The 25,869-nt window shown below is 49.2% G+C and overlaps 1 protein-coding gene across 2 annotated transcripts in view; it reads right to left on the bottom strand.

The window, feature by feature from the left end:
• The window catches only part of CORO1C (coronin 1C), a 48,809-nt gene that overhangs the window by 17,089 nt on the left and 5,851 nt on the right, over positions 1-25,869 (bottom strand). Inside the window, exons 1-2 of one of the 2 annotated variants that reach the window (XM_063172893.1) lie at positions 22,631-22,698; positions 6,033-6,232 (exon numbers count right to left, since the gene is read on the bottom strand). In XM_063172893.1, the coding sequence (XP_063028963.1) occupies positions 6,033-6,227 (195 nt within the window). In that variant the 5' untranslated portion in view covers positions 6,228-6,232; positions 22,631-22,698. Of the gene's footprint in view, positions 1-6,032; positions 6,233-22,630; positions 22,699-25,869 lie in introns of those variants that run through there. The other variant, XM_063172888.1, reaches the window with a different exon arrangement.

The raw sequence follows: 25,869 nt of genomic DNA, 5'->3' as shown, positions 1-25,869 counted from the left end.
AATCTGGAGTTGTGTTTTATAAAATGTTGGTCAAAAAGGTGAATTATGAGGATTTTTTAATAAAGATGGTGTTTTCTGAATACACACTCAGCAAGGGGTGAATCTGCCTTATTAAATAATTGAAATTATTAAAATTAAATGTTAATGTATTTAATGTATTCCAGATTAAATTTAAAAAATAGTTAAATCATCAGAAATATTAAACCCAGACCAGAAAAAAAAAGTGACAGATGAGAGGAAAAAAAATATGATTAAATCCAAAAGGGATGGATAAGCAACACAAGAAAAGTGTTCCTAAAAGTAGGAGTTCTATGAATTAATTTGAGTGTCTTGTGATCGTTTCTCTGCCAGAAAAGGGCATTTGGTGGCAGGAAACAGCTCATGGATTATGGTAAAAATATCAGGGAGAACAGCTGCTTCCCCAGCCCATGGCTGTGCTCCTTGAAATCTCCATTTAAATTAGGGAAGTGGCATCGAGTTGCACAAGCCAAAGCAGCTCCCCCCCCTCACTCTGCACAAGTTTGAGGAAGGAAATCAGGTCACAACTGCAAAGTTTGAAACCCCAACCCACTGCACCTTTTCTCTGCTAGAGAAAATACTCCTCTTTTCTTTAAATTGTGGGCTTTCCTCAAAAAAAAAAAAAAAAAACACAAACCACTCCTGAATTTCATCCAGGGAACTTCTGAGCACTGAGCCTCCATCTCTGGCTGCAGCAGCTGGGCCTGGAGGAGGCAACTGGGAGAAAATTGGGGTGAAATGGAAATTCCTGCCCATGCCCAGCAGCCATCAGGCATCCTGAACTAATCTGGAAGATTAGGAAGTGTTATTCCCTAAAGATCCACTGCAAAGTCAGGCAATAAGAGGCCACTGTGCTCTCCAAGAATCCCTCAGCAGCGCTCCTGTTGTCACCTTGGCAGCTGCAGGGCTGTGACACTGGGTATTGGGGAAAATTTCCACACTGGAAGGGTGGGCAAGCATGGAAGAGGCTCCCCAGGGAAGTGGGGGAGTCACCATCCCTGGAAATGTTAAAATACAAGAAGCTGGAGCATTTTGTGATGTAGTTCAACTTGGCCAAAGGTTGGACTTGATGAGCTTGGAGGGCTTTTCCAACCTCAAGGATTCCATGATTCCATCCCAGGCTGCCACAGAATGGACACATGCTGGCTTTAAAATTTTTTTAAAAATCCCAAAAAACAACACAAAACAGCCCTCACAACCAACCCAACCTGCAAAATCCCAGCACTAGGAGCTGGGAGAGGAGCTCAGCCCCAGCATTTCCATAGATATCTGTCCCAGAAATGACATTACAATTAAAAGGGACAGAAGTAGTGCTTTTTTTCCTCTCTAAAATATAATTTCCAAAGCAATTCATCCCCCTGCTCCTTCCCAACTGCAGGAAAGCCAATGGGTATCCCAGAAGCTGAGGGCTCTGGATAAAGTGGAAAAATCGTGCTGCCATTCAGAGGATGAGCATCCACCCAGAGAGAGCAGATCTGCTGGGCAAGGAGACAGAGATCCACAAGAATCCACAAAAATCATCCCCATGAGCTGGGAACACATAATCCAGAGCTCCACCAAGTAAAACTTCAATTTTTATTATTGGACAAACCCTTAAAATTGCAGAGATATTTGTACAAACCTCTGGCTGTAAGACAGGGGATGGAATTTGCTGCTTTTTTTCCCTGGAGGAATGAGATCCATTAGCCCCTCTGCTGCCCTCTCTTCCCCACTGCATTAGAACCTGATGATCCATTGGAATCAAGCTGACAGTGATAAATAGAAACTTCTTTTTATAGAGAAAAATCCAAGGTGAAATAAAAGGACAAAATCCATCACACTCCCCCTAAAAGGGCAGGAAAGGCTCAATAAACCCATCACAGCAAAAACCTCCTGGTTTCATTCTACACACAGTTCAGAAAAAGATGATTTCCTTCCCCTCAAATCCTTCCTGGTGGAATAGGAATGGGGAAGAGCTGCTTAACAGTTCTCATGGATGAACACCAAGGCCTGTCACTTGCAGAACAACATATTCCTTGGAGGAGATCACTCCCGAGGTGTGCACGCCCCCACCCACATGCTAATTGCCTCTGAGGGCACCATCTGATCCCAGATCCTGCTGGGAAGGGGGTGCACGAAGGGATCAGGAAAATGGAAAAATCTAATTAAAGCCATATCCAAAAGGGACTGAATAAACCTCTGGTAAAAGCCTTATGTAACACAGCTCGTGGCTGAATGGATCTTTCTGCGTGAACTCAAACAAAAAGGAACATTTGCAGCAGGTTTTTCTGTGCAGATAAAAACTGCACAGGATGGGAAGGGAAGAAGGAGGATGGGGAAAAAGGAATTTTTCTCTAGTCCTGCTGGAGCACACATCCAGCACCAGAACCACCCCCTGAATCCAGGTGTTTCCAAGTCATCCTGCCCAACATATCAGGAAACCCAAGGAATTTTTATCTAGTACCTTCCCTGTGTACCCAGAGCTTTCCCTCAGAGAAAACCAACTCTACAACCACAGCCCAGCACAAGCAGTGAAGTTTCCAGCTCCTTCCCTGGTGAGCAGAGTTAACACTGATTATCTTGACTCTTATCACCTCCACAACCCTGACCGGGAGGAATTACAGCTTTCCCAAACTATGTGGCTCATTCCAACAGAGGCCAAACCCCCAGACCGAGCAACCTGTGGGAATTCAGATTGTCTGATGCTCAGCAGCTCCTGCCGGAGCATGGGAATGGCGATTCCTGGCAAAGCCCCTGCACATGTGCGTGCAGGAAAACAGGAAGCTCGCACAAAGCATTTCCACAGCAGCAAAGCCGGCTCGGCCACGCTGCTCCGGGGATGGAAAGAGGCTGCAGGGAGGGAAGAGGATGCAGCCCCTGGGCCTGCCATTGGTGCAAGGGGACGGAGAGACCCTCGGCAGCACGGGGGAGCTGGGGAGGCGGCGGGGACGTGGGTGACACGGGTTAATTCGGGCACACACACACGGGTTATATCCCGCATATGGGTAAATGAATTCGGGTTAATGAATCCCCGCGCTCATGGGTTAATTCCTGCGCTCACGGTTAATTCATTCCCGCACACACGGGTCAATTCCCGCGCTCACACACGGGTTAATTCCCACACACACAAGGGTTAATTTCCGCGCTCACACACGGGTTAATTCATCACGGCACACACGGGTTAATTCCCGCGCTCACACACGGGTTAATTCATTCCCGCGCACACACACGGGTTAATTCCCGCGCTCACACTCACACGGGTTAATTCATACACACACGGGTTAATTCCCACACACACACACACGGGTTAATTCATTCCCGCACACACACGGGTTAATTCCCCGCAGACACACACACACACACGGGTTCATTCCCGCACACACACGGGTTCATTCCCGCACACACACGGGTTAATTCACTCCCGCTCTCACACACGGGTTAATTCTCTCCCGCGCTCACGGGTTAATTCCCGCGCACTTGCCGCGCCGCGCCCCCGCCCCCGCCAATCAGCGCGGCGGCCGCGAGCGCTGCCATGACCATATAAGGTAAAAAGCCGCGGCCGCCGCAGTGCCGCTGCGGAGAGCGCGGGTGCGCGCGCGCGGAGGGGCGGGGCTTGCCCCGAGGGGCGGAGCCTCCCCTCACGCCGGTGTCCGCCCCCCCCCCCCCCCCCCCCCCCCCCCCGAGCACATGGAGCGGGGTCCCGGGGGGCTCATCCCGCCCCAAAAACACCCCAAAAATATCCCAAAAACACCCCCAGAGCTCCCGTTCAGCGCCCGGAGGGAGCTGGGAGCCTCCAGCCCGGCACCGATAAACCCCGGCCGTAACAAAACCCTGTAATGTCACTGAGAATTGGCAAGAAAAGCACATTAAAAGGAGTAAAATCGCCCCTTTTCTGTGCTCCCGCCCCAAGGGTCAGTCGCATCCCAGGTAATTCCCAGTGAGCCGCAAAGCGATGGGACTGAGCAGCCACGATGTCGTTATGGGACATTTCCCCTGCAGAAATGCAGCAAGTGTATTTTTATGGCTCGATTTTAAAATCAGCCCAATCCCATGGTTTAAAATTGCCTCTTTTTTTTTTTTTTTTGACTATAACAACAAAGATTTTGCTGCGGGGAGCTTAATAAGTATCTGTGCTAAACAAGCTCAAAGAGAAATCCAAATGTTATTTAGGGTGTTGAAGGAACTAAAGGAACAATTTCATCAGCCCAGGCTATAAAAATAAATGCGGAACACAGGAACTGGTTAGAGCAGAGCCAGCAAAGCACTGCATTGCAAAAGAACGTGTCAGGCTGGGGGTGAGGGCCACAGCTCCTCCAGCTTCCCGTGGAACCCCCTCAGATGTGGATCTAAATGCCTGTGGAAGGCAGGAATGGAGTGGAGGGCACCGAGGCAGTGATAAATAAGAGGGTGGGAGGAAGAACAGAATGGATGTGAACATAATGACAAAGATGGCACTTCAAAATGCAAAAAGGGCATTCGGAAATAACAGGAATTTCTGCCAAGGACTGAGAAAACACAGAATCCTGGAATCATTAACGTTGGAAAAGCCCTCTGAGACCACTGAGTCCAACTGTTCCCCAAGCACTGCCAAGGCCATCGTGTCCCCAAGTGCCACATCCACACAGCTTTTTAAATCTCTCCAGGGATGGGGACTCCATCACAGGCCGCTCAGGGCAGCCTGTTCCAATGCCTGACAACCTTTTCCATGAAGAAATTTTCCACAATATCCAATCTAAACCTCTCTTTGCACAGCTTGAGGCCGTTCCCTCTGGGTCTGTCCCTTGTGCCCTGGGATCAGAGCCTGACCCTCCCTGGCTGTCCCCTCCTGTCAGGGAGTTGTGCAGAACCAGAGGGTCCCCCCTGAGCCTCCTTTTGTCCAGGCTGAGTCCTCAGTCTCCCTCATCAGATTTGAGCTCCAAACATTGGGATTTAAGAGAGGACAAGAGGGCTGCACATCCCCAGCTGCCAACATCTGTGCCGTGATGCAGCTGAAGGAGGAATTCCTAATCCAGGGCAGTGCCACCAAGTGCCACCACGCGTGGTCCAGGCAGGAGGAGGACACGTGGCCTGAGGATGAGCCCTAAGCAGGGAAGGGCTGCTCATCAGAGCAGCAAACTGAGCTATTTTGGGAGGTTGGGGTTTGGCTTTGCTGAACACGACGGAGACGTCGCTGCCTCCGCTCTGCCCTGGCCAGGAGGGAAGTGGTGCTGAATCCTGGGCACTAATTCTGTGTTCCACAGGGCAGAGCTGGAAGTGGAGCTGGGAACTGATGACAGACTGGGGACAACTTAACCACAGGCTTAAGAGAGGAGTTTGAGGGTCACAGGGAAAAGAATGTCGCAACAAAAATTCTTTTGATCACAAGAATTTGCTGGTTAAGCATTACAGAAAGAGATGAGAAGAATCTCCTCTAGAAGATGGATGTGACTTTTCCATGCAGGACCAGGGGCAACAGGAATGCCCTTCTTGGAACCAGCTCATTCCTTTGCATCCCTCCAACGTGGGGCTGCAAGGAGCAATTGGGCTCAGGTGTATTCCTGAATTAAATCTGCAAGGAGGAGTTGGGCTCAGATGCATTCCTGAATTAAATCTGCAAGGAGCAGCTGGGGGTCAGATAGTTCCTGAATTAATTCTGCAAGGAGCAGCTGGATTCAGATAGTTCCTGGTTTAAGTCTCAAGGAGAATTTGGGCTCAGGTGGTTTCCTGGTTTAAATCTGTAAGGAGCAGTTGGATTTAGGTGGTAAAAAAAAGCTGAATCCCTGACAGCACAAAAACCAGACTTGATCATAAAAAGGCTTCTAAAATACGATTCTACATGGAAAATTCTGCCAGATCAGCTCAGATGAGTCAAGCAAACAGCTTGTTTGTTGTGTTTAATGTATACAGAAAGCATCAGGCTGATTACAGACATTAAACACATTCATACACGACACCACCGAGCACCCGCTGTCACCACAACCTTCATCATCCCCCAAAGTGCTGGGGTGACAGCACAGCCGAGCAGGGAACTCCAGAAACACTCCAGCAGCTCTTACCTTGTGCAGAGGCAGCACCAGGAAGGCTCCCCCTCCGCTGGCATCCACGATGATGGCCACGAAGCGGGGGTTGACGGCGCAGAAGGAGCTGTCCCAGGTGACGCGGGACACGCGGATGTCGTCGTAGCACTGGTCGTTCTTCACCGCCTGGCCGAAGACGTGCCGGAATTTGCTCTGCCGTACCACCCGCCTCATCGTGTCTGCAAAAGGAGAGGGTCAGTTCCAGGCAAGGGGATGGGATGTCCTGCTTGGCCAGGAGATTCCTGGACAAGGATCGACGCTGGATGTTCCCGGCAGCTCCGCGGCCGCGCTTTCGGCACAGATTCGCTCGCGGTTCGCGGGATCGTGGAATGGTTTGGGTTGGGAGAATCCCAGAATGGTTGGGGTGGGAAGGGATCTCTGGAGATCCCCCCTGCCACAGCAGGGTCACCCAGAGCAGGTGACACATGAATGCATCCAGGTGGGTTTGGGGTTTCTCCAGACAGGGAGATTCCACACCCTCCCTGGCCAGTTCCAGTGCTCGGCCACCCTCCATGGGAAGATGTTATTCCTCATGTTGAGGTGGAATTCCACCTGGTTTACTTTATGGCCATTGCTCCTCATCCTGTTGTTGGGCACTGCTGGAAAGAGTCTGGCACCATCCTCTTGGCACCAAAGACCTTAAAATCTATCCCATTCCACCTCCTGCCATGGGCAGGGACACTCCACCATCCCAGGTTGTTCCAAGCCCCATCCAACCTGGCCTTGGACACCTCCATCTCAAGACCTGCCAAATTCTCAGCCAGCTTTGCCTTTTCCTTCTTTTATTAACTCAAATTTAAGGTTGTCTTGCACCCAACCCAACCCAACTGCATTTCCAGGGGGCTTTTACAGAATTTGCCAGTTAAGCGTTAATTTCCCCACTGTAAATGTGTTTGTTCCCTGACTGCAGTAAAGGAAGTTCCTAATCCCAAAAGCAGTTTTTAGACAAGTCTCCACATATTTTCAGGGATAAATCTAGTCTTGGATTGAACTTGTTTACTTTCAAGTCAGACAGGGTCCAGAAGATGTAAATAAAAATGCAAGCTCTCAAAATCTGGTGTTCCTGTGAAGTGGTTCCACATGTTCCCTAGCTTCCAGTTCTTTCTTCTAACTCCAAAATCACCCTAAAAAAAATTTGTTTCCTAGGCAGAAAGGAGTAATGGAAACAAGTTAATGACTCCAATTAACTTGGTGTGTCTGTAGCATTTCTTGAGAAAAATTATTTTCAAGAATGCTGGAGTTAGAATAGAGGGAAAGGGAACTGGTGTGGAAAATTCCAGCACCTGGGAGAAGACACAGGGACAACACTTGGATTAGGGATGCAACCTATGAAGCCCTCACATCTGGGAAGGGCTTTTCCCATCATCCCAGTTATAAAAACCCTTTCTCCCTCAGAGAAGATGGAGCAGAAGAGGAGTCTCCATACAGCATCTTGCTTTTACATATGGGAAAAATATTTCTGTCCCAGTCTCTAGGGATAGCAAAAAAAAAAAAAGGGAAAAAAATAAAAATAAGCAGAGTCCAGCTCCTATCTCTCCTCCCAGAAGGTCCCCAAGCACATGGAGAGGCTGGGAAAAACTGCCCAGTCCCTGGAGCTCCTCACTCCAGTGCAATGTTCCAGAGTGAGAGACTGGGAATGTGGTTCCATCCCAAATCCCTGCTCCCAGGCTGTCTGCTGCAAACGTGATGAAAGCTCCCAGGGCTGTCTGTGACTGCAAAGCCCTCCCAGGGAAGAGCTGAGCGAGTGCTGATGGCTGTTTTGTAGTCTGGGAGGTGAAATAAAAAATTAACCAGGACAAAAAGCAGGATAACTGCAGGGAAGCGCTCATCAGAGGCGGGAAATGCCACGGAATGTGTTTGAAGAGGAGGGAAATGTTCCAATTAAGCAAACAGACAGCTCTGCAGTGAAACTCTCCAGCTCTGCAGAGGGAAGTGAGAAGGAGCAGAGCACTTGTTTTGCACCAGAGCCCATTTGGGGACTGGCATTGGTCACTTCCATGGTGGCTCAGCTGCTGGGACAGGGATGTACCAGTGCCAGTGTCTCCAGTAAAGGCAGATTTGGGGTCAGTTTTGTGGTGGGAACACCTGTCCCAGATGTGGGGTGGAGGCCACTGAACACCTTCATGTTCCATGGGCTCCATGGTCATTCCCAGCCATGGAAAGCAGGTAGGGGTTCCCCACACTACTGATATTTTAAAGATAATTAACAACATTTAAGAAAAAATAGATTTTAAATGCAAAATTTTGGGAAGAGCTGAGGTGTTTAAGATGTCCACAGAAAAGAGCTATATGGAAATTGTTAATGATTTCTCTCCTATTGAAGCTGAACTTGGGCTCCCTCCCTGCTTCCATCAGTTACTGGAATTGTGTAATGAACTTTCTGCCAACTGTTTCCCTCAGAGCACAAATCAAAGGCCTGGACACGCCCCGGAACACCAGAGAGTGACAGGAAATCACAAACCAGGAGCTGCTCTCCAGCTCCAGCCAGCAGGTGAGAGCACTACACAAAATCGTGGCATGGTTTGGGTTGGAAGGGACCTTAAAACCCATCCAGCTCCACCGCTGCCATGGGCAGGACACCTTGCACTACTCCTGTCCAACCTGGCCTGGGACACCTCCAGCACAATCCCAGCCTCATCAAATCATGCACACAAACAAAAGGTGAATTTCAACTCCAAGATACCCAAATGACAAGAAATGCTGAAGTCTCAAGGTTCAGATAAGACACATGATAAAAAATGCAGTTCCACACCCAGTGACTGATTTGTGTCGACTCATTCCCAGCCCTGTCACACAATTCCATCCCCAGGGCTCCTCCCAGAGCTGGGAAGGCTCAGCTGAACCTCCGAGGCCGTGGCCAGGTCTGGCAGTGAGCACCATCATCTTACACCATTGCAGGTGACCCCAGGCCACCCCCAGGACATTGGGAATGCTCTCCCGAGCCCAGTGTGACACCTCAGCCCTTTCCCACCCCTTCTCATCATCCAGGAGCCGTGAAAAGGCTCCTGCTCTGTGCAGGGTGGATTTCCAGGAGTGTTCACCCCCTGGCAACATTCCCACCCTGCTGTGAATCCAGATTAAAATCAGATAGCTGGGAAGAAGGTAAAGAGAAGGTTTGAACTTGTCGTGCTGAGCCAGCACAGCAAATTGCCCGGAATCACATCCCACAGGGCCAGGGGGTGGGAACGGGGCACCTCCAGCGCTGGCAGTTCAGGTGTGATGGTTACAAAGGATTATTTGTATCACTTGGATAATTGTATCACTTCTTCACTTGATCAATACCAGAACAGCAGGAAAAAAAATTTAAATTTTAAATATCTGATGCTGGGGATCTGTCACCCCTTCCACTTTAACAGAAGAGAAACTCTTTACCCCATGGTAAAATCCTACTGTTTGATTTCCCTCATTTTCACCCTCTGATGCAAAGGGTAATAATTCGATTTTCTATAAATTACCTTTTAAAAATGCAAAGAGTTCAGATGCCTCCAAAAATATCCTTATTTGTTCCAAAGGGATCTGTTGGAACACACCTTCCCTGCCCTCTTCCCCACCTACAGCTCGTCATCCTTAGCAGGAACTCTGTGATCAACACATGGTGAGCAGCCTCCAAGCGCTCATTTCCATAGCAAAGGGAGTGATTCTTGGCGTTGGATCAGAGCCATTTTGATCTGGCAGCTCTCCAAGGAGAAGGAGGGGGGGAATGTGCTGCTTGTGGTTGGAAGGAGCAGCGCTGTGGCTCTTTCAGCTCACCAGGGAGAGCAGGTGAAAAACCCAACGGGGGCAGGGAGAGCCGAGCACCCCAAAAAGAGTCCCTAGCCCTGCCACAGAATGTCCCTAAATGGGAAGAGGGTTTTGTTTCCTCTTTGCTTCTCAATCCTTCTCCTCTTCCTCCTCATCCATCTCCAAGAAAATCCACAGCTCAGTTTGGTACCTGCAAATTCTCTCAGCAGAGTCACAGGCAGGAGCTCCAGGCTTGGCCAGTTCATGGGATGGTTTGGAAGGAATCTGAAAGGTCCCATCCCGATTCCACACCCTGCCATGGGTAGAGACACCTCCCAGCCTGGCCTTGGACACTTCAGGGATCCAGGGGCATCACAGCTTCTCTGGGAAACCTGAGCCAGGGCCTCAGCACCTTCATAGTCAGAAACTTCTTCCCAAAATCCCATCTAAATCTACCCTCTGTTGTCTTAAAGCCCCTTGTCCTGATATTCCATCCTTTATCCAAAATCCCTCTCCAGCTCTCCTGGAGCCCCTTTAGGCACTGGAAGGTGCTCTAAGGTGTCCTTGGAACCTTCTCTTCTCCCCAGCCTGGCTCCAGAGCAGAGGGGCTCCATCCCTCAGAGCAGCTCTGTGACCTCCTCTGGACCTGCTCTAACAGGTCCATGTCTTTTTTGTGCCACTTTTGGGATTATCAAGTGAGACACCAACACCTGAGATGATTCACCCTAAGGAAGGGCTGATTCAGCCTCTATCACACTTGCAGAAGGATGACCTGGGTGGTTCAGGGAGCCTTGGGAAGTGACTTTGGAAATACCCAAGTGGGTAAGGAAGTGTATCCATGGCTAATGGGGCTGTGCTGGGGATTTTCGCTTAGGAAGTGGACTTGGAACATGAGCATTAAAAAAAGAAATTAATTAGATCATTATCTATGCTGTTAAACCTTGGCTAAGGAACTCCCTACCCACTTGCTAGGCAGAATATATTTTTTTTTTTTGGGGGGGGGGGGGGGTAAAGTGCAAAATTAGAGCATTTAAAACCTCCTGACTGGGAGCTGAAAGGCCTTTAAATTTTGCCAGAGTTACAACCCTCAGCAGAATTAAAACAGAAGCTTTGGACACCCTGCAAAGGCCTCCACAATAGAAGTGCTGACAGATCTACGGCTGCTGAGCTCCTGGATCCCGCTCGGCCACACACGGCATCTTGGTGGGGACACAGCAAACCTCTCCTTTATTCCCTCCCTGAGTGAATTCCAGCTGAATTTTACCAAAACTTGGGGTTCATCTGCCCTCTGAAGAGCCCAGCCCTTGTGGCAGCTTTTGAAAGGAGCCTGGCAAGGCTGGATGCTGCTCGTGGCCATGCTCACACAGGGACACTTTTCATCCCACTCCTCTCTGATCTCCCATCACGATGTGTCACAAGAGCTGCCATGAGTTTGCCCATTTTCCTGTTTATAAAGGATTTATCTGTCTCAAGAATCCAACAGATGGATTTCTGTGGCTTCAGAGGGTTTGCAGCCTGCTTATGCAAGAGGAAATGCATCCTGCTAGGGAACACTTACAGGAAAACCCCCCACTAATGGCAAAATCCTGCTCAGCCCATGTGATTGTGATCCCTTCTGGAAAGGGAGGCATTGGAATAAAAGGCCAGTTGAAGTCAGACAGCCAGAGGCTGCTGTTAAGGGGGGTGAGGAGATACAAATCCAGTGGATAGGGAGAGCAGCATTTATAAAAGGTTGATATTTGGGACTAAAAAAGCTCTTCCTTAAGTGGAAAAAGTCAAGTTGCAGCTGTTGATGGTGAATCCCCAAGTCTGAGCCTTGCTGAGGAGCTTTGGAATAAAGGTCCAGTCTTAATTGTTAAAAAAATGAGAAGCAGGTTAAGAAAAATAAAAATTAAGATGTCAATGGGTTGACTTGATGATCTTAAAGGTATTTTCAACCTCAATAATTCCATGGTTCTATAGGCAGTGCACCAGCAGCAGTTATGAATGGTGTTATGGGATGGAGGGGGTGCTGGGGTCAGCAGGGACAGGGTATGGTCCCACTGGTGAAACTGCAACATGGGACAGCCCAGAGGATTCCCAAATACCAACTGTGAGGCCTCAGTGGCCTCATCAGCAAAACCTCACCAGCAAACCAGCTCTGAGCACAAAAAAAATCGTACAAAAAATCTGAGCACAAAAAAATCTTACAAAAAAATCTAGGAAGTGTGTGATAATCCTAAACCCAAACCATGGATGTTCCAAGCTGCCCCTGGCATGGAGAGAACTCCCTCTGGGAGCAGGGCTGAGCCACATCTGCAGAGCAGTTTGCCATCATGGAGATAAGCACCAGAGCAAAGCCCACAAGGAATCTGCCAATTCCTTCCTCGGAGCACTTTGAACATCCTATATAAAAATAAATATAAAAAATAAAGTACAGAGCCACACTGGAAGGGAGGGCAGAGGCTTTCAGGGGGTTTGAGGCCACTGAAACACCTCCATGCCCTCGTGCTCCTCACAGCAAGGATGGCTCTGTCCCACCACTGTGGGCCCACGGGAGCAGGGACTGAGCCCAGAGCTGCACCCACTGAGAAAAGGCACAGAGACCTCCAGGTTATTTCCTAATCCTTCCTTTCTGGCTTTTTTTTCCACTTCAGAGCCTTGGTTGTGCAAGCTCTGGGGTTCCCAGTGACCCAGGGACAGGGACACATTCGGTCCAGCTGCACACCTATTCCAGGGAAACCTTGCCACCATTGTCACCAGCAAGGCTGGAGGAGGAACCAGTACAATAAAATCCCAGAAAGGTTTGGGTTGGTTTGGGAGGGGCATTAAAGCTCACCCAGTTCCATGGGCAGGGAACACCTTCCACCTGCCCTGTCCAACGTGGCCTGGGACATTTCCAGGGACGGAGCAGCCACAGCTTCTCTGGCCAGCCTGGGCCTCACCACCCTCACATGGGACAATTTCTCCTGATATCTCCTCTAAACCTTCCCTTGGTTCAGTTTGAACCCATTCCCTGTTGTCCTGTCACTCCATGCTCTTGGAAAATTTCATCTCCCCTCTCCAAGAATCCACGGAACCAAAGAACTCAGTCTCGTGATTTGAAGTCTTGCAAGACTCAGGCAAAGAAGGAAGTGGGAGAAGAAATGTCACATGGCCACAAAAGGTTCAGCTCACCCCACAACTTCACATGAAAGCTCAGCAGAAAAAGGGAACAGCCACGAATGCCCTGATGCAGTTTCTGTGCTTTTAAACACAATTCTGTTCCCTCTGTGGATCTCTTTTCCCATCAATCCATATCCAGTCCATTGCTGACAGAATTGTTGTTTTCAGCTGTTCAGAGTTATTTAAAACAAAGGTGAACACTACTACAGATGGTCACAATTCCAAAACACATCTTATTTGCGTGCAGATTATTTTCAGTCTTTGGTTACTTGAGCCTAGGTTGAGCAAGACCCTGCCATCTGATTTCACTTCATTTTAAAGACAAAAAGCTGGAATATGAACTTAATACTGAAATTTCCAGCTGTTCTACCACTGGCAAGATTCTATTTTGGGATGGGAACCTAAACCACAAACTACCAGGGAATTTGATTATATCTCAACTGGGGAGCCCAGCACATTCAAAAATTTAACACAACCCAAACTTTGAATAAACTGAAATTTCTGTTCTGGACCAAGAGCAAGGTGTTGGCTGCAACCTGTGAAACACTTGATACAACTCTGGATTTCAGAGCTCTAACCTGAAATGATCATATGAAAACCTTCAGAATATGAAGAACTCTTGAGTCAGAAGTGCCTGTAGAGCTCAAATCTCCCAGGATCACCAAGGACTCGTTATTTCCTGAGGGTTCACCTGTGTGCGCTCGTCTCACATCTCCCCCTGGGGCTATTTTCACTTCAAGATTTCCAGGGATGTATAATTCATCTTCTTGGGGAATCACCTGCTTGTGGAAGGTGTCCCTGCCTGTGGCAGGGAGGTGGAATGAGATGAGCTTGAATCTCCCTTGCAAGCCAAACCCTTCTGGGATGATCTAACCACTCCCACACTCTGTCACTGTATCTCCACATCCAGCCTTACATCATTGACCATAATTTGCAGTGACATAAGGACACTGCAGTTAAAGTCATTACCCTGAACTGAGAGCGTTGTCTGGCTTCATTTAATCTGTGTCATCTACCAGAAAGGCAGAGCAATGAATGCACACAAAAATCATTACACAAAATAATTCAGCAGGAGCCACAGAGTGATGGGGAACCAGCAAAGGGAGACACCAGCAGGAATGGGAGTTCTGCTGCACTCCAAACAACCTTTTCTTTTGGGTTTATGTCTTTTAGAGCATCCTCTGGCAGCTGGCACCACAGAGGTGCTGGGGGATGTTACCACAGGCTGGACAAAAAAGGGTATTAAAATGAAAAGAGGAGAGCAAAGTGGAGCTAAAAATAAAGGATTAAAACTCAGGACAAAGCCTCATAAAGGCAAGTAGCATACAAAATAAGAGAGCAGGGGTTGAACACTCCAGGTGCCTCAGTGCACTCATGGAAGGTGGGGGAAGGAGATGAGGCTTTAAGGTCCCTTCCAACCCAAACCATTCTGGGATTCTGTGATCTCTGCATTTCAGCTTCTGCTTTTGCTGCCAGCAGAGACAGTTGCACGGTGGTTGGACACCACAGAAGCTTTTTGCTGGACAAGGAAAGGGAAGCCTCCCACACACTCCCACCTCCAACGCCGCCGTTCCAGCAGCCGACCACAGAAGGTCGTGGCCTTTCACATCATCCCCTGCAAAAATCCTTCCTTTCCTTTTCCACTGGAATAAACACCAGAGAAGCTTCTTTGCACGCTGTATCCCATCCACTGCCAAGAGACAGAGCAATATCCTGAACAACAGCCCTGGGAGCTGCACCAGAGACACCAGAGCAGCCCCAGGGACGCTCCTGACACCCGTGGGGAGCAGGGAAGAGCAGGGCTCCACACCATGCTGTGATCCCAAGGGAAACACAAGCAGGAGTGCAAGGCTCTCCCAGGATTCCAGCAGAGGGAATCCAGTGAGAAAATGCTTCTCCCCAGCACTGACCTAGTTCTGTTATCAGAGCTAACAGGGAAGTAGCAATCTGGTCAGAGCTGCTGCCCCAGCCCGCTGGATTCCTCTCTCACCCAAAGGTTACATGCCAACGTTTTCCAGACCTTATTCCTGAGATACATTGGAGGCTTTTCTTTTTTTTTTTTTAGGCAAAGGTTGGTGGTTATGAACAGAAAAAGAGCTGCTCCCCAGCACAGCTTCATGAAATTCTCAAATCACCACCAGATCTCAGCATTCCCAACCAACCAAGTAAGAACCTTTTTCTAATATTAAAGGTGTTGTCCCTTGTCCAAAATCCCTCTCCAGCTCTCCCGGAACCCCTTTAGGCACTGGAAGGGGCTCTAAGGTTTCCCTGGAGCCTTTTCTTCTCCAGATGAACACCCCCAGCTCTCCCAGCCTGGCTCCACAGCAGAAGGGCTCCAGCCCAATCCCCAAAGAAACAGATAAGCTGTTTTTTATTCCTCAATTGCAACATCCCTTGGCATCCATAGGAAAAAAATTCTAAACATTAAAGGTGTTTTAAGAGATAAACAATCTCACAGATAAAAGGTTGCAGGTCTCAGTTCTCCCAGAGCACTGCACCATCAGGGAACCAGGACCTGCAGAACCCTCTGCTCCAAACACAAATGAACAAAATTCCTCCCAAATCTGGAATAAGGCAGAAACAACAGATCAGCACAACCAAGGCTCACAAAGAGCCTGGCCAAGAGTGAGTCAGACTGACCAAGAGAGGAGCAGCGCTCTCCACATGACCCGGCCTGACCACAGCGGCTCCGAGCTCAGCTGGGAGAAGCCAGAGCTGCCTTGGGGAACGGAGCTGGGAGCAGCAGGATGGCCCAGTGCAATGGGTAACACCACATCTCCTGCTGTAACAGCTAACAGGACGGGCTGGAGTCCTGGAGAACATCTCAGGTAGGTTGAAGGTACAGCACAGAGCAGCGTGGTGCATCACACTGGAATTTCCAGTGGACACACTTTGCTCCAAAAAGTGACAATGAGCTTGGCTGCCACATTCTGAGCAGCACCTTCTTCCACTCCTCAACAACAGCCACCCAACAGGTGAGGCCCCACACTGAACTGCTTTTAATGCTCTCAGAATAACCCAAACAACAGTGATTGTCAAAGACAAGACACCATCCTCACCCAGGACGTGGGAGGTTTGGGCCGGACAACGCCAACATCTCAGATTTTAATGCAGTACAAACAAGCTGCAAAATGAATCTCAGTGCTCCCAGTTGGAACTGGCTTGTGTTTCTCCACATTTCCATTTGCTGTCCTGCCAGCTCTTCTGGCCAAGCAGCCTATAATTCCAAGAGCACCATTGTCATTCCGTCCTGTCTCCGTACCGTGCAATTTGAAATCAGGGCTGGGGGAGGGAGGACGGGGCAGGAGGAGGCTGAAACTCAAATCCAGATAGTTCAATCTGCTCACTTGATTTTAAATCCCTGTCTCATGGTGTCAATTACAGCCCCCCAAACATCTGTTTTAGCAGAGGCCTCCAAGTTCAAACACATTTTTTTTGTCCTACAGATGTTCTTTGTCACCGACCTGTCGTGGGATGACAGTGAGGGGGCACTACCTGGTGTCAAACCATAAGGGTGACACAAAGCACTTATCTCACTTCTTCTCTGGGCAGGCAAGAAGCAAAAAATTAATTTAGGGAAGTGGATTAATCTATTAAGGAGCTTTAATAAACATTCTAGGCTGTCAAGACAGATTTCAGATTCCTACCCATGTCCTTGACACCTCCATGGCCCCACATCCACGTCTGAGCTTCCCTGACAGGGAGAATCACCCCCACCCCAGCACTGGGCAAAGGCTGATTCCTTGGGGAATTCTTGGCCCTTCAGCTGGAGAACTGGTTTCCAGTGAAGAATTCCAGCCTGTGCCTTGATGACCTTTAATCTTTACTTACCTGTTGCTTTGACAGTCACGTTGCTGCACGTGCAGCCCACACTTCCAGGCCTTTGGGAATCCCTGTGGCATTTCCAGCAGCTCCAGAGGAGCCCAGCCAAAACAACACAATTACACCCAGATAAGCCCAGCTGGTTTTCATGGGGAGCTTGCAGAGCACTTAAGAATACCCTGAGTGGAGCAGGAGATGGATGTGGCAAAGCAGGGATACAAAGAACAAAAAGATAACCTTTACCCCCAAAGAAACATCAGGGAGCCAAGGGAAGAACAGAGAGATAACCCCAGGGTAGCCTGACCCTAACCAGGGGCACCCACCTTAAAACACCACACACAACAAATTGTTCCAGAAAGGAGCAATTCTCCTGGCAGTGGCCAAGAAAAAGATGCTTGGAAGCACAGCACCACTGAGCTAGAAGGGTTTTGTGCCCACCCTTCAGGCTGTGCTAAAGCAGAATATATTGCCGAGGAATGTCTGGCAACTTGTGTTTGCCTAAATTGGCTCAGGATTCTCTCCTGCCTTGCAAACTGATCTCTCAGCAGATCCAAAAATTCAAATAAACTTTAAAAAGTATCACTGAAAACTTAAAAAAAAAAATGCAATACACCTCCTGTTGTGAATGAGACAGCTTTGGGCCTCCAAGATAAGGTATCATTATATAAGTACTGCAGAAGGGAATTAAGAAATTAAAAGTGTAACAATTGTAATTTATCCACATGTACACACCCCACTATGTGTGCTGGGGCAAATACCTGAAGCATGTGTAAAACAACAACTCCACTGAGTAGTACATGCTACAAGTAGTACATGCTAAAAGTATTCCCAGCCTAGGACCTGCCAGACCCTGAGTAAAATGTGTCACCCCACATTCCCAGCTTGGAAGGAAGGATCCCAATCTGTTTCACACAGGTATGATGGAAAATTAAGGAAATGCCAAGCAGACACCCTGAGTCAGCTGGGGAATCCAGATTCCAGCAGGAAGCAACAACCATGAGGGATTTTTAAGTATTTAAAGTGAAAAGGGGAGAAAAAAAAAAGCAATTCCAGGAGGTAATTCCAGCCCTGAGCAGGTGCCTGAGCATTGAGGCTTTGCTGATGACAATCTTCCCTATCAAGCCATCATCTGCCCAGCATGGCCAGTTTGCCCAGTTCCCAAGGGACACCCTGCTTCCCAAGGATTGAATTTGTGGCTGCCTGCTAATCCCTGGAGCTGCTAATTACACCCATTATCAGTTTGTCCAGCATCCAGGTCTGGCACGCTGTAAAATGTCAAGTCTCCATCAGGTTTACAGACTGGTTTGGGTTAGCAGGGACCTCAGAGCCCAACCCATTCCAGCTGCTGCCATGCAGGGACACCTTCCATGCTCCCAGGTTGCTCCAAATCCCATCCAGCCTGGCCCTTGACACTTCCAGGGATGGGGCTGCTCTGGGCACCCCGTGCCAGGGTCTTTGCCACCCTCACAGGGAAGAATTTCTTCCTTAAACCTAAATCAAATTCCCCCTTTTTCAGTTTGAGTCCATTGCTCCTTGTCCTGCCACAACAGTTCCTGATGAAGGAATGCTTAGGAAAGGGATGATGGAAAATGTGCTGCTTTAACACTGCAGATTTTGTGTTTATTTGGGAGAAACAATGGATTTTCAAGGACTCCGGAACACTGTCTCCATGGCAACTCTATGCAGAACCAGGGGGAGGGAGGGGAAGTTCCCATATTTCCAAATACTCAGAACTGAGTGATTCGAACTCCATTTTCCAGGGATTACTTAAACCCTGGAAGCAGCTGCAGGTGCAAAGCACTGCCCAGGTTCATACAGGGATGCAGACAAGGAGTAGTTTCAGGCACACCATTCCCATGGAGTTTTATTTTTCCTGCTAAAAATGCAGAAATGTGCCTTAATGTTCAGCTCAGAAGAATTATTACCTATGTGCTTGTTCCTACATAGATGGCAGCCAAAATGTGGAAAACCACAGGGAAACCCTGGTTCTTCCTAAGGGGAACATTTGGCCTCAAGCACAGCTCAGCAACACCCCAAGGAGAGCTGTGAGCTCATCTCAGCATCAGGCTGAGCTTTAATCACTTTAAGTCACATCCCACCACTGGTTTATTTCCATTGCTCTTTCAAATTCAATTATTAAAAAAGGAAAACAAGACAAACCTAATTAAGCTGGGCTGAGAGGCCCAGCTCAATGTCAGAGTCACCGCAACTTCTCCCACCAAGAGCCAGACCTCAAACATCACCACAGGCTCAGCAAAAAGCAGATTAGAGATCATTTTTGTTATCACCAACAAAGCCAGGGGTGCTGAAGAAGCAAAGTGGTCATGCTGAAGAAATTATCCTTTCCCTAGTGCAGCGATTCTGCCTTGGTTCTCCCTCTAAATCATCAGCACAGAGGAGAAATTGTCCAAAAGGCCACAATTTGTCACTTTCAGACCAAGGAGGTCTCTTCTATCCACCATGGGCACGTCAGAAACCTTCAAAACCCACAGGTATTTCCCAGCAGATGCCATTTTCAGTATTTCCCTGTCAATTTCCTGACCTACAGAGCAGCATTTTAAATTTTTCAGGATGTTCCATCAGAAAATCCTCTTCCATTTGAGGAGCACTTTGTGACTCCTTAGGAAGGTGTTTTCTCCAAGGGATCCCCCCTGTCTTATCGGCATCAGGAATTTCATGGGAGGGGAATAAAGTCAAATCATCAACTTGCCACACCAACAGCCACCTTCTACTTTTCCTACATCATTACCTCCAGCCATTAATCCTGATTGGATTTATGTTCCCTACACAAGCCCATGAACACAACTAATGGCTGGTGATACAACTAATGGCTGGGATATTCCATTAGGATCCTCTCCAGACAATTTGTTCCTCCAAGGACAAGTCCTGCAAAGCTGCCAGTGGAACCTGGGAGCAGCTGAGCAGTTCTGTGTCACACTGGTATTTCACATGCCTGTGTGTGGTTTGAGATGAGAAAAGCCACAAAAAGTCATGTACTGAACAATTATAACCTCAAAAAGAAACAAATAATCCTTTTTTTTTTTTTTTTTTTTGCACAGTTACTCACAGGAGGAAAAGCAGAACAAAGCAATCCCATTAACAGATAAAAAGAAAGGGCCCAGTAAACAATTCCCAACCATACTGGTGGAGCCAACACATGCAGAAAAATGAACTTTCACTGCTGCTTTCCTGAGTCACTCAGCTGAGCCCAAAACCTTTTTGGGCTTCATTTTAACTTGGTGTTCACCACCAGCAGCAACTGTGCAGAATGTGACAAAAACTGAACAGTTCCCATCTTGTCAGCCACCAGCAGCCTGACTCCTCACACATGGCTCCAAAACGAAGCTCTAAGCAGTTTCTAATCACACAAATTTCAGGGTTACCCACCAGAATATGCCAGCCCAAAAAACATTAAGTGAGGGAGACTACAGGGAGCAAGCTAGAGGAGAGCACAGACATTTAATTCTTGTTCCTATGCCCTGCAAAGGCTTAAACTGGGGCACTTCAAATCCTCAGTGAGTTTCTGTTCCAACACATCCTCGGAGAAGGGCTGAGATTATCGCAAAAACCTCAGTGAAACAAAAATCAAAACAAACAAAGCCAGACTTTAAAAGTCAAGTGAAAATGTGCCTGTGAGCTTGCCCAAGAGGACATTCCTGGCCCTGGGAGTGGTGCACTGATGACCTCACCCAGCTGCAAACTCAGGCCAGGAAGTGTTTTGCTCGTGTCTTCAGAATAGGAAGCTGGCATCCCAGGGATAATTCTCAGAATCGATCACCAAGTGAAACCCAGGAGCATAAATCCCTTCCCCATCACAACACAAGGTTTTGGTTTAATGAGCCATTTAATCAAATGTTGGATGTGGCCACCGCGGTGTCACCGAGGGCAGAGCCCGGCACCCTGTGCTGCATCACCCAGGGAAAAGCTGATATTTCCCCCTTCTGCACATTCCTCCTCATTGCCATTAAACTGAATCCCTGCCTCTCGCTTGGAGTGAATCCCAGAAGTGACAGATGCAATAAGCATGAAGATTTCACTTGAAAAAATCCAATGATGTTTGAAAAGACAGCTCAGGAGAAGACAGAGCAATGCCAACAGAGAGCACAAATGCTGATTAAAGCAATCTGGATAAAAGGCTACAAGTGACCATTGAAAAATTACTATTATGAAGTGCTGCACTGAAACAAACACCAAGCAAATGCTGCCTGACATGTCCCCATGTGTGTCAGGTCTGACTGGGGCTACCAAAAACACAAAAAAAACACATATACCCAAAATAAACACGCATTGCCACAAAAGTATTTGATCTTCTACCTTTGTGTACACAGTCCTTAGCAAACACCACTATTAGCTGCAATAAAACCTTCCTGCAAGCACACAGCCATCTGGATTTTTCCCCCCACTCCTCCTTGAGCAGAAAAGATGATTCAATGCTGGTTATTCAAATGAAAAATGGAATAAACCCTCTCCTGCCTCCCGCACACGGCACCCGCTGCTTTCCCCACATCCAAACCCGCTGCTCCCGGGACGTGCTGTGCCAGTTCACACCATCTTCCCACACTCCAGAGCTCCCCTCGTGCGTGCCACAGAGGGAGAGGATGGCACCAGGTAATTTGGGAACAGCCTGGCCTAAAATTAAAACAAAATCGGGAGATTCAGCAGCGAAATGAAAAATCAGCCGCAGCCCGGTGCGTTCAGAACATCCCTCTCTGATTTTGCCACCGTCCTTGGTCTTGCTCCAGTAATCCCCACGCACATCTGCACGAACAGACGTGCTCAGACCAACTCCAGCTGCTAAAAAAAACCCCAACCCTAACGCATCTCACTTATCTTCAACAATAAAACTGCTTCCATAGGGCTCACTTTTGTTTCCTGGCACGTTTCGCTGCCTTTTTTTTATTTCCTGCTTTTTTCAGACCTGTCTCCTGTGCAATCAGTCAGTTAAGGCATCACAATGTCCTACAGCTGAAGCTCTCTCTGTGTCAGACACCTGTCCATGTGTCCAAGATCTTCCCTCGTGCTGTTAATGGAATCAGTGGGAATTTCATAAAGCACAGGTATGGACCAGCATTTAAATTCCAGCCTTCGGCACATCACTGTTAAACAACGTGGCTTCCTGCATAGGAAAACAAAGCCCAGGGACATCTGCCCGCAGCAAAGGGATGGGATGAGATGGTCCTTAAGGTTTTTCCAACCCAAACCATTCTGGGATCCCCTGGTGATTCAATGACATGTCACACAGCCCAGGAGGAGCCCACACATCTGCACAGCCTCCAAAGAGCCCCTAATAACAGCGTGACAAGGACCTGCTCTACAGGAGCCTCCGAAAAATAACCCCAAACTAAATCCCCATCAGGGCGCTCATCTTTTGTCCTCTGCCGTGGAGCACGGCGGGGACGGGCGCTCCGGGGGCGGCACACGCCGGTGGCACCGAGCGGCTGCTGCATCGCCGGGCGGAAAAAATGGGGAGAAAAAAAAGAAAAAAAAGAAAACGTGCCGAACAAAAGCCCCCCAGCGCTGTCCCCGCCGCGGCATCAGGTGCGCGGCGGGAGCGCCCGGCGCCGCCGCCCCGCCCCGGGCTTGCCCTGCCCGGCGGCCCCGGCCGGATGCGGATGCGGCGGCGACCCCGCGCCGCTGCCTAATAAGGAGGGAGCGGGGAGCGGCCGGGGCCGAGGCGGTGCGGGGAGGGCGCTGCCGCCGCGGGCCCCGCGCTGACAGCGGCCGCCGCCTCACGGAGGGCTCGGCGGCCCCGCGCGGGAAGGGCCCGCCCGGCCGGACCCCCGCCCTGCCCCGCTCCCTCCCATGGGCGCCGCGCCGCCCGCCCTGCCGCAGCCCCGCTGGCCGGTGCTGCCCAGTTCTCCCCGCTCGCCCTCACCGCCCCCGAACCGCACCGCGATCCCAAGCCGCCTCCCGCGTCCGCTCCTCAGCCCGGCGGAGCCGCCGCCTCCGCCTCCTCCTCCGCCCGCCGCCGCCGCCCGACTGAGCGCCGCGGGGCGGGGCGGGGCAGAGCGGCCGCGGGTTCCGCCCCCTCGGTAACCACGCCCAGAAAGGACCACGCCCCTTCAGTCTGGCCCCGCCCGCCCCAGCCGCGCTCGGTGGGGGCGGGTCAAAGCAGTGAGTGACGAGTCAGCCAGCCAATTGCCGTGCTGCTCTCGCCACCACGCGCGGTCGCGCGCTCTCAGGCCCCGCCCCGCCGCCCCACAGCGGCGAGTGGGGGCGGGAGGTCATGAGGGACCGGAGGGGTCGATCGTGTCCGCCCTGGGGACCGGCCATGCCCTCCCTGTGAACCAGTCCTGTCCGCTCCGAGGGATCCGTCATGTCATCCCTGGGGATCAATCATCTCATCCCTGAGGGATCGGCCGTGTCTGCCCTGAGGGATCCATCATGTCATCCCTGAGGCACGGATCGCCTCATCCCTGAGGGACCGATTGTGTCCTCCCTGAGGGAACGGTCATGTCCTCTCTGAGGGACCGATCATGACATCCCTGCGGGATTGGTCACGTCCTCCGCTGATCGTGTCCTCCCTGAGGGAATGGTCATGTCCTCCCTGAGGGACAGATCTTGTTCTCCCTGAGGGGACTGATCGTGTCCTCCCTGAAGGATCGGCCATGTCCGCCCTGAGGGGTGAGATGAGCCTGCTGTCCTCAGAGGCAACGCTGAGGAGAACCAGGAGCTCCACAAGAAAACAACCGCGTCACCTCACGCTGTCACACCAAATCACGGTGGCTGTGCTGAAAAAAGGACAGTGACAAAAGCTCCTGCTAAAGACTGCAGAGCTCAACCCCAGCTAAGAACCACACTCCAACAAGACACCATGGCAGAGCTTTGAGACCAGAAGTTCTCCCCGTTGCACTGTGGCAATTTGGGGATGCTGCGCTTCAAGGTGTAAGGTTTGTATCTGTGTGTATCTGTCGTGACATGTGGGACAAACACTTTGCACACACACACCTGGTTGTACCCAGGTAACACCGCCACACTCGGGGCCATCGCGGCCTCAGGGAGCCCGAGGGGCGGGTGAGAACACCCGAGCAGAGCCCACAGAGCCCTCAGTGTTACCATACATGGCCAAAACCAAAACTCCTCGAGCTTCCTCATCCGCTTGGGCCGACGTTTGCACGTTCATTTGCATGTGGTTTGATGCTTAAGGGGTGGGGTGATGTTTTGGGGGAGCATCACCCTGCTAATTTCTCTTCTAATCCTTCAGAATTTGGGGGAATATGTGTGATGAGCTGAGCTGAGAGCCCTGCTCTTCCCCTATGGAGCAGTGACAGGACCATGAATTACCCACTGTGAGTGATAGCTGGTGTTAAAACCCCCAGATACATTTGTCCTGGTCTGTCTGACTGTCACAGCTGATGGAAACATCAGTAGCTACAGATTAAACAAATGTTATCCTGCATTTATTAACCTTTGACACTAAATGTAACCGCTGATCCAACAAGCAGGGAAGCCTCTCTCACCTACTCAGCAACACCTTGATAAAAAAATTACACAAACAGAGATTGGAGTGGCAAGGCTGCACCCTTGCCCATGACAACAATTGCCCTGAAATTAATCAACAGCTTCTTTCTGAAAACCAGCCCAGCACAATTACACCACTCTGCTCCCTCAAACAGTCCCTTTAAAGATAAAGGAGAAGAAAACAAAAGCAGCTTTGGAGCAGAGCTGAAGGTAACCCAGAGTTTAGGGAGTTTAGGTTGTGATTCACATTTTCCACGTACATACACGATGTGTTGAAGGTCACAGAATGAGTCAGTGATAGAGCTGAGAGTCCTGCTTGCCCATCCTTAATTTATTAGGAGTCTCAGAACTGGGTGAGGGAATTAAAGTTTATAAAACTTATATTTAAATTATGTGCCAAGCGATGCTTTAGCCTGGGCTGGAAAACAGGAATGAAGGCAGCAGCACCCAGCACTGCCCACCAGCTCAGAAGGGGAACCAAAGAAGATTTTTGGCCTCCAGCTGGAAAGAAAGTGACACACAGGGGACACAAAAGTGAAATTTGTCCTGAGAAATCTGATTGAAGCCTAATCCTCTCAAGAGCTGCCTTGGGAAGGGTGGATCCTGCAGAGATGAAAATTCCTTGCTCAACAGTGCTGGAAGATGCTGAAGATGGGCTCAGGTGGAAATAAAACCTGTGGAATTTTTACCACAGCTTCCTAAAACAGCTGGATGGAAACACTCCAAAGGACACCCAGATCCTGTCTGGGATTAATGAGCTGTTTAGATCACAAAGTGATGAAGAAATTACAGGAATTTTTAGGCTGAATTCTCCAACAAACAGAAGAAGCAGCTCAGGTTTTACATGTGCTCTTTGGTTCTGCTGTAACCACTAATTTTCATCACTTCAGATGAGTAAAGCCACCCTAACAAACAATTTAAATGTTATCCACAGCGCTGCAACTGAAACAACTTGTCAAAATATGCCACAAATTCTAATTTTTCTACAGAAAAAACACCAAACCCTTACAGCTACAAGGAGAAACACACCAAAATTTACCCCATTTTTCCAGCACCTGCTTAGCACATATTGCAGAAATTCAGGATTTATTTAAAAAAATTCACTTTTAGCCATCCCACATATTTTCCCCTCAGCTACATCACTGCAGGATTGCTGCAAACTATCTCACAGCCTTTATAGGGAAACAGCACTGTGGCTACAGACTCCACCTCTGAAACTTATGTCAGCTGCTAAATTTAGCCTCCTGCAAATATGCATCAGTTCCATCCCTGCAATAAACCCCCTGCTTTGCTCCTGGTGTGCTTCCCAAGGCCCACACCAGGTGTGTCCCACAGCCCTCCCCACCAAGGCTGTGTTTGTAGTTGGAAGAGGAAAAGAAACACCTGAGGCACCTTTTTCAAAGGAGAAATTTTGATTAATTTCTTCAGTTTGGTGTCTGTGAGCCATCCCAAAGGGGTGACAAACCCCATTTCTGGAACCAGTGAGGTCACTGGAGGCATGGATTTGTCTCAAACATTTCGTTTTGCTGAAATCCTCCCTGCTAAATATATTCTGAATGGAGGGAAATGGCTTAGGGAGGGCTTAGAGAGATCAGCAATTTAAAGTCCTGTTATTTTGCAGCTTAACTTCTAAATCAAGCAAAATATGCCAGACAGGACAGTCCTGAAC

This window comes from Melospiza melodia, chromosome 20 (assembly GCF_035770615.1).
Source record: "Melospiza melodia melodia isolate bMelMel2 chromosome 20, bMelMel2.pri, whole genome shotgun sequence".
In the NCBI taxonomy this organism is placed as follows: domain Eukaryota; kingdom Metazoa; phylum Chordata; class Aves; order Passeriformes; family Passerellidae; genus Melospiza; species Melospiza melodia.
Note: the sequence above shows the minus strand (reverse complement) of the source record. Positions and strands in the feature narration are given on the sequence as shown.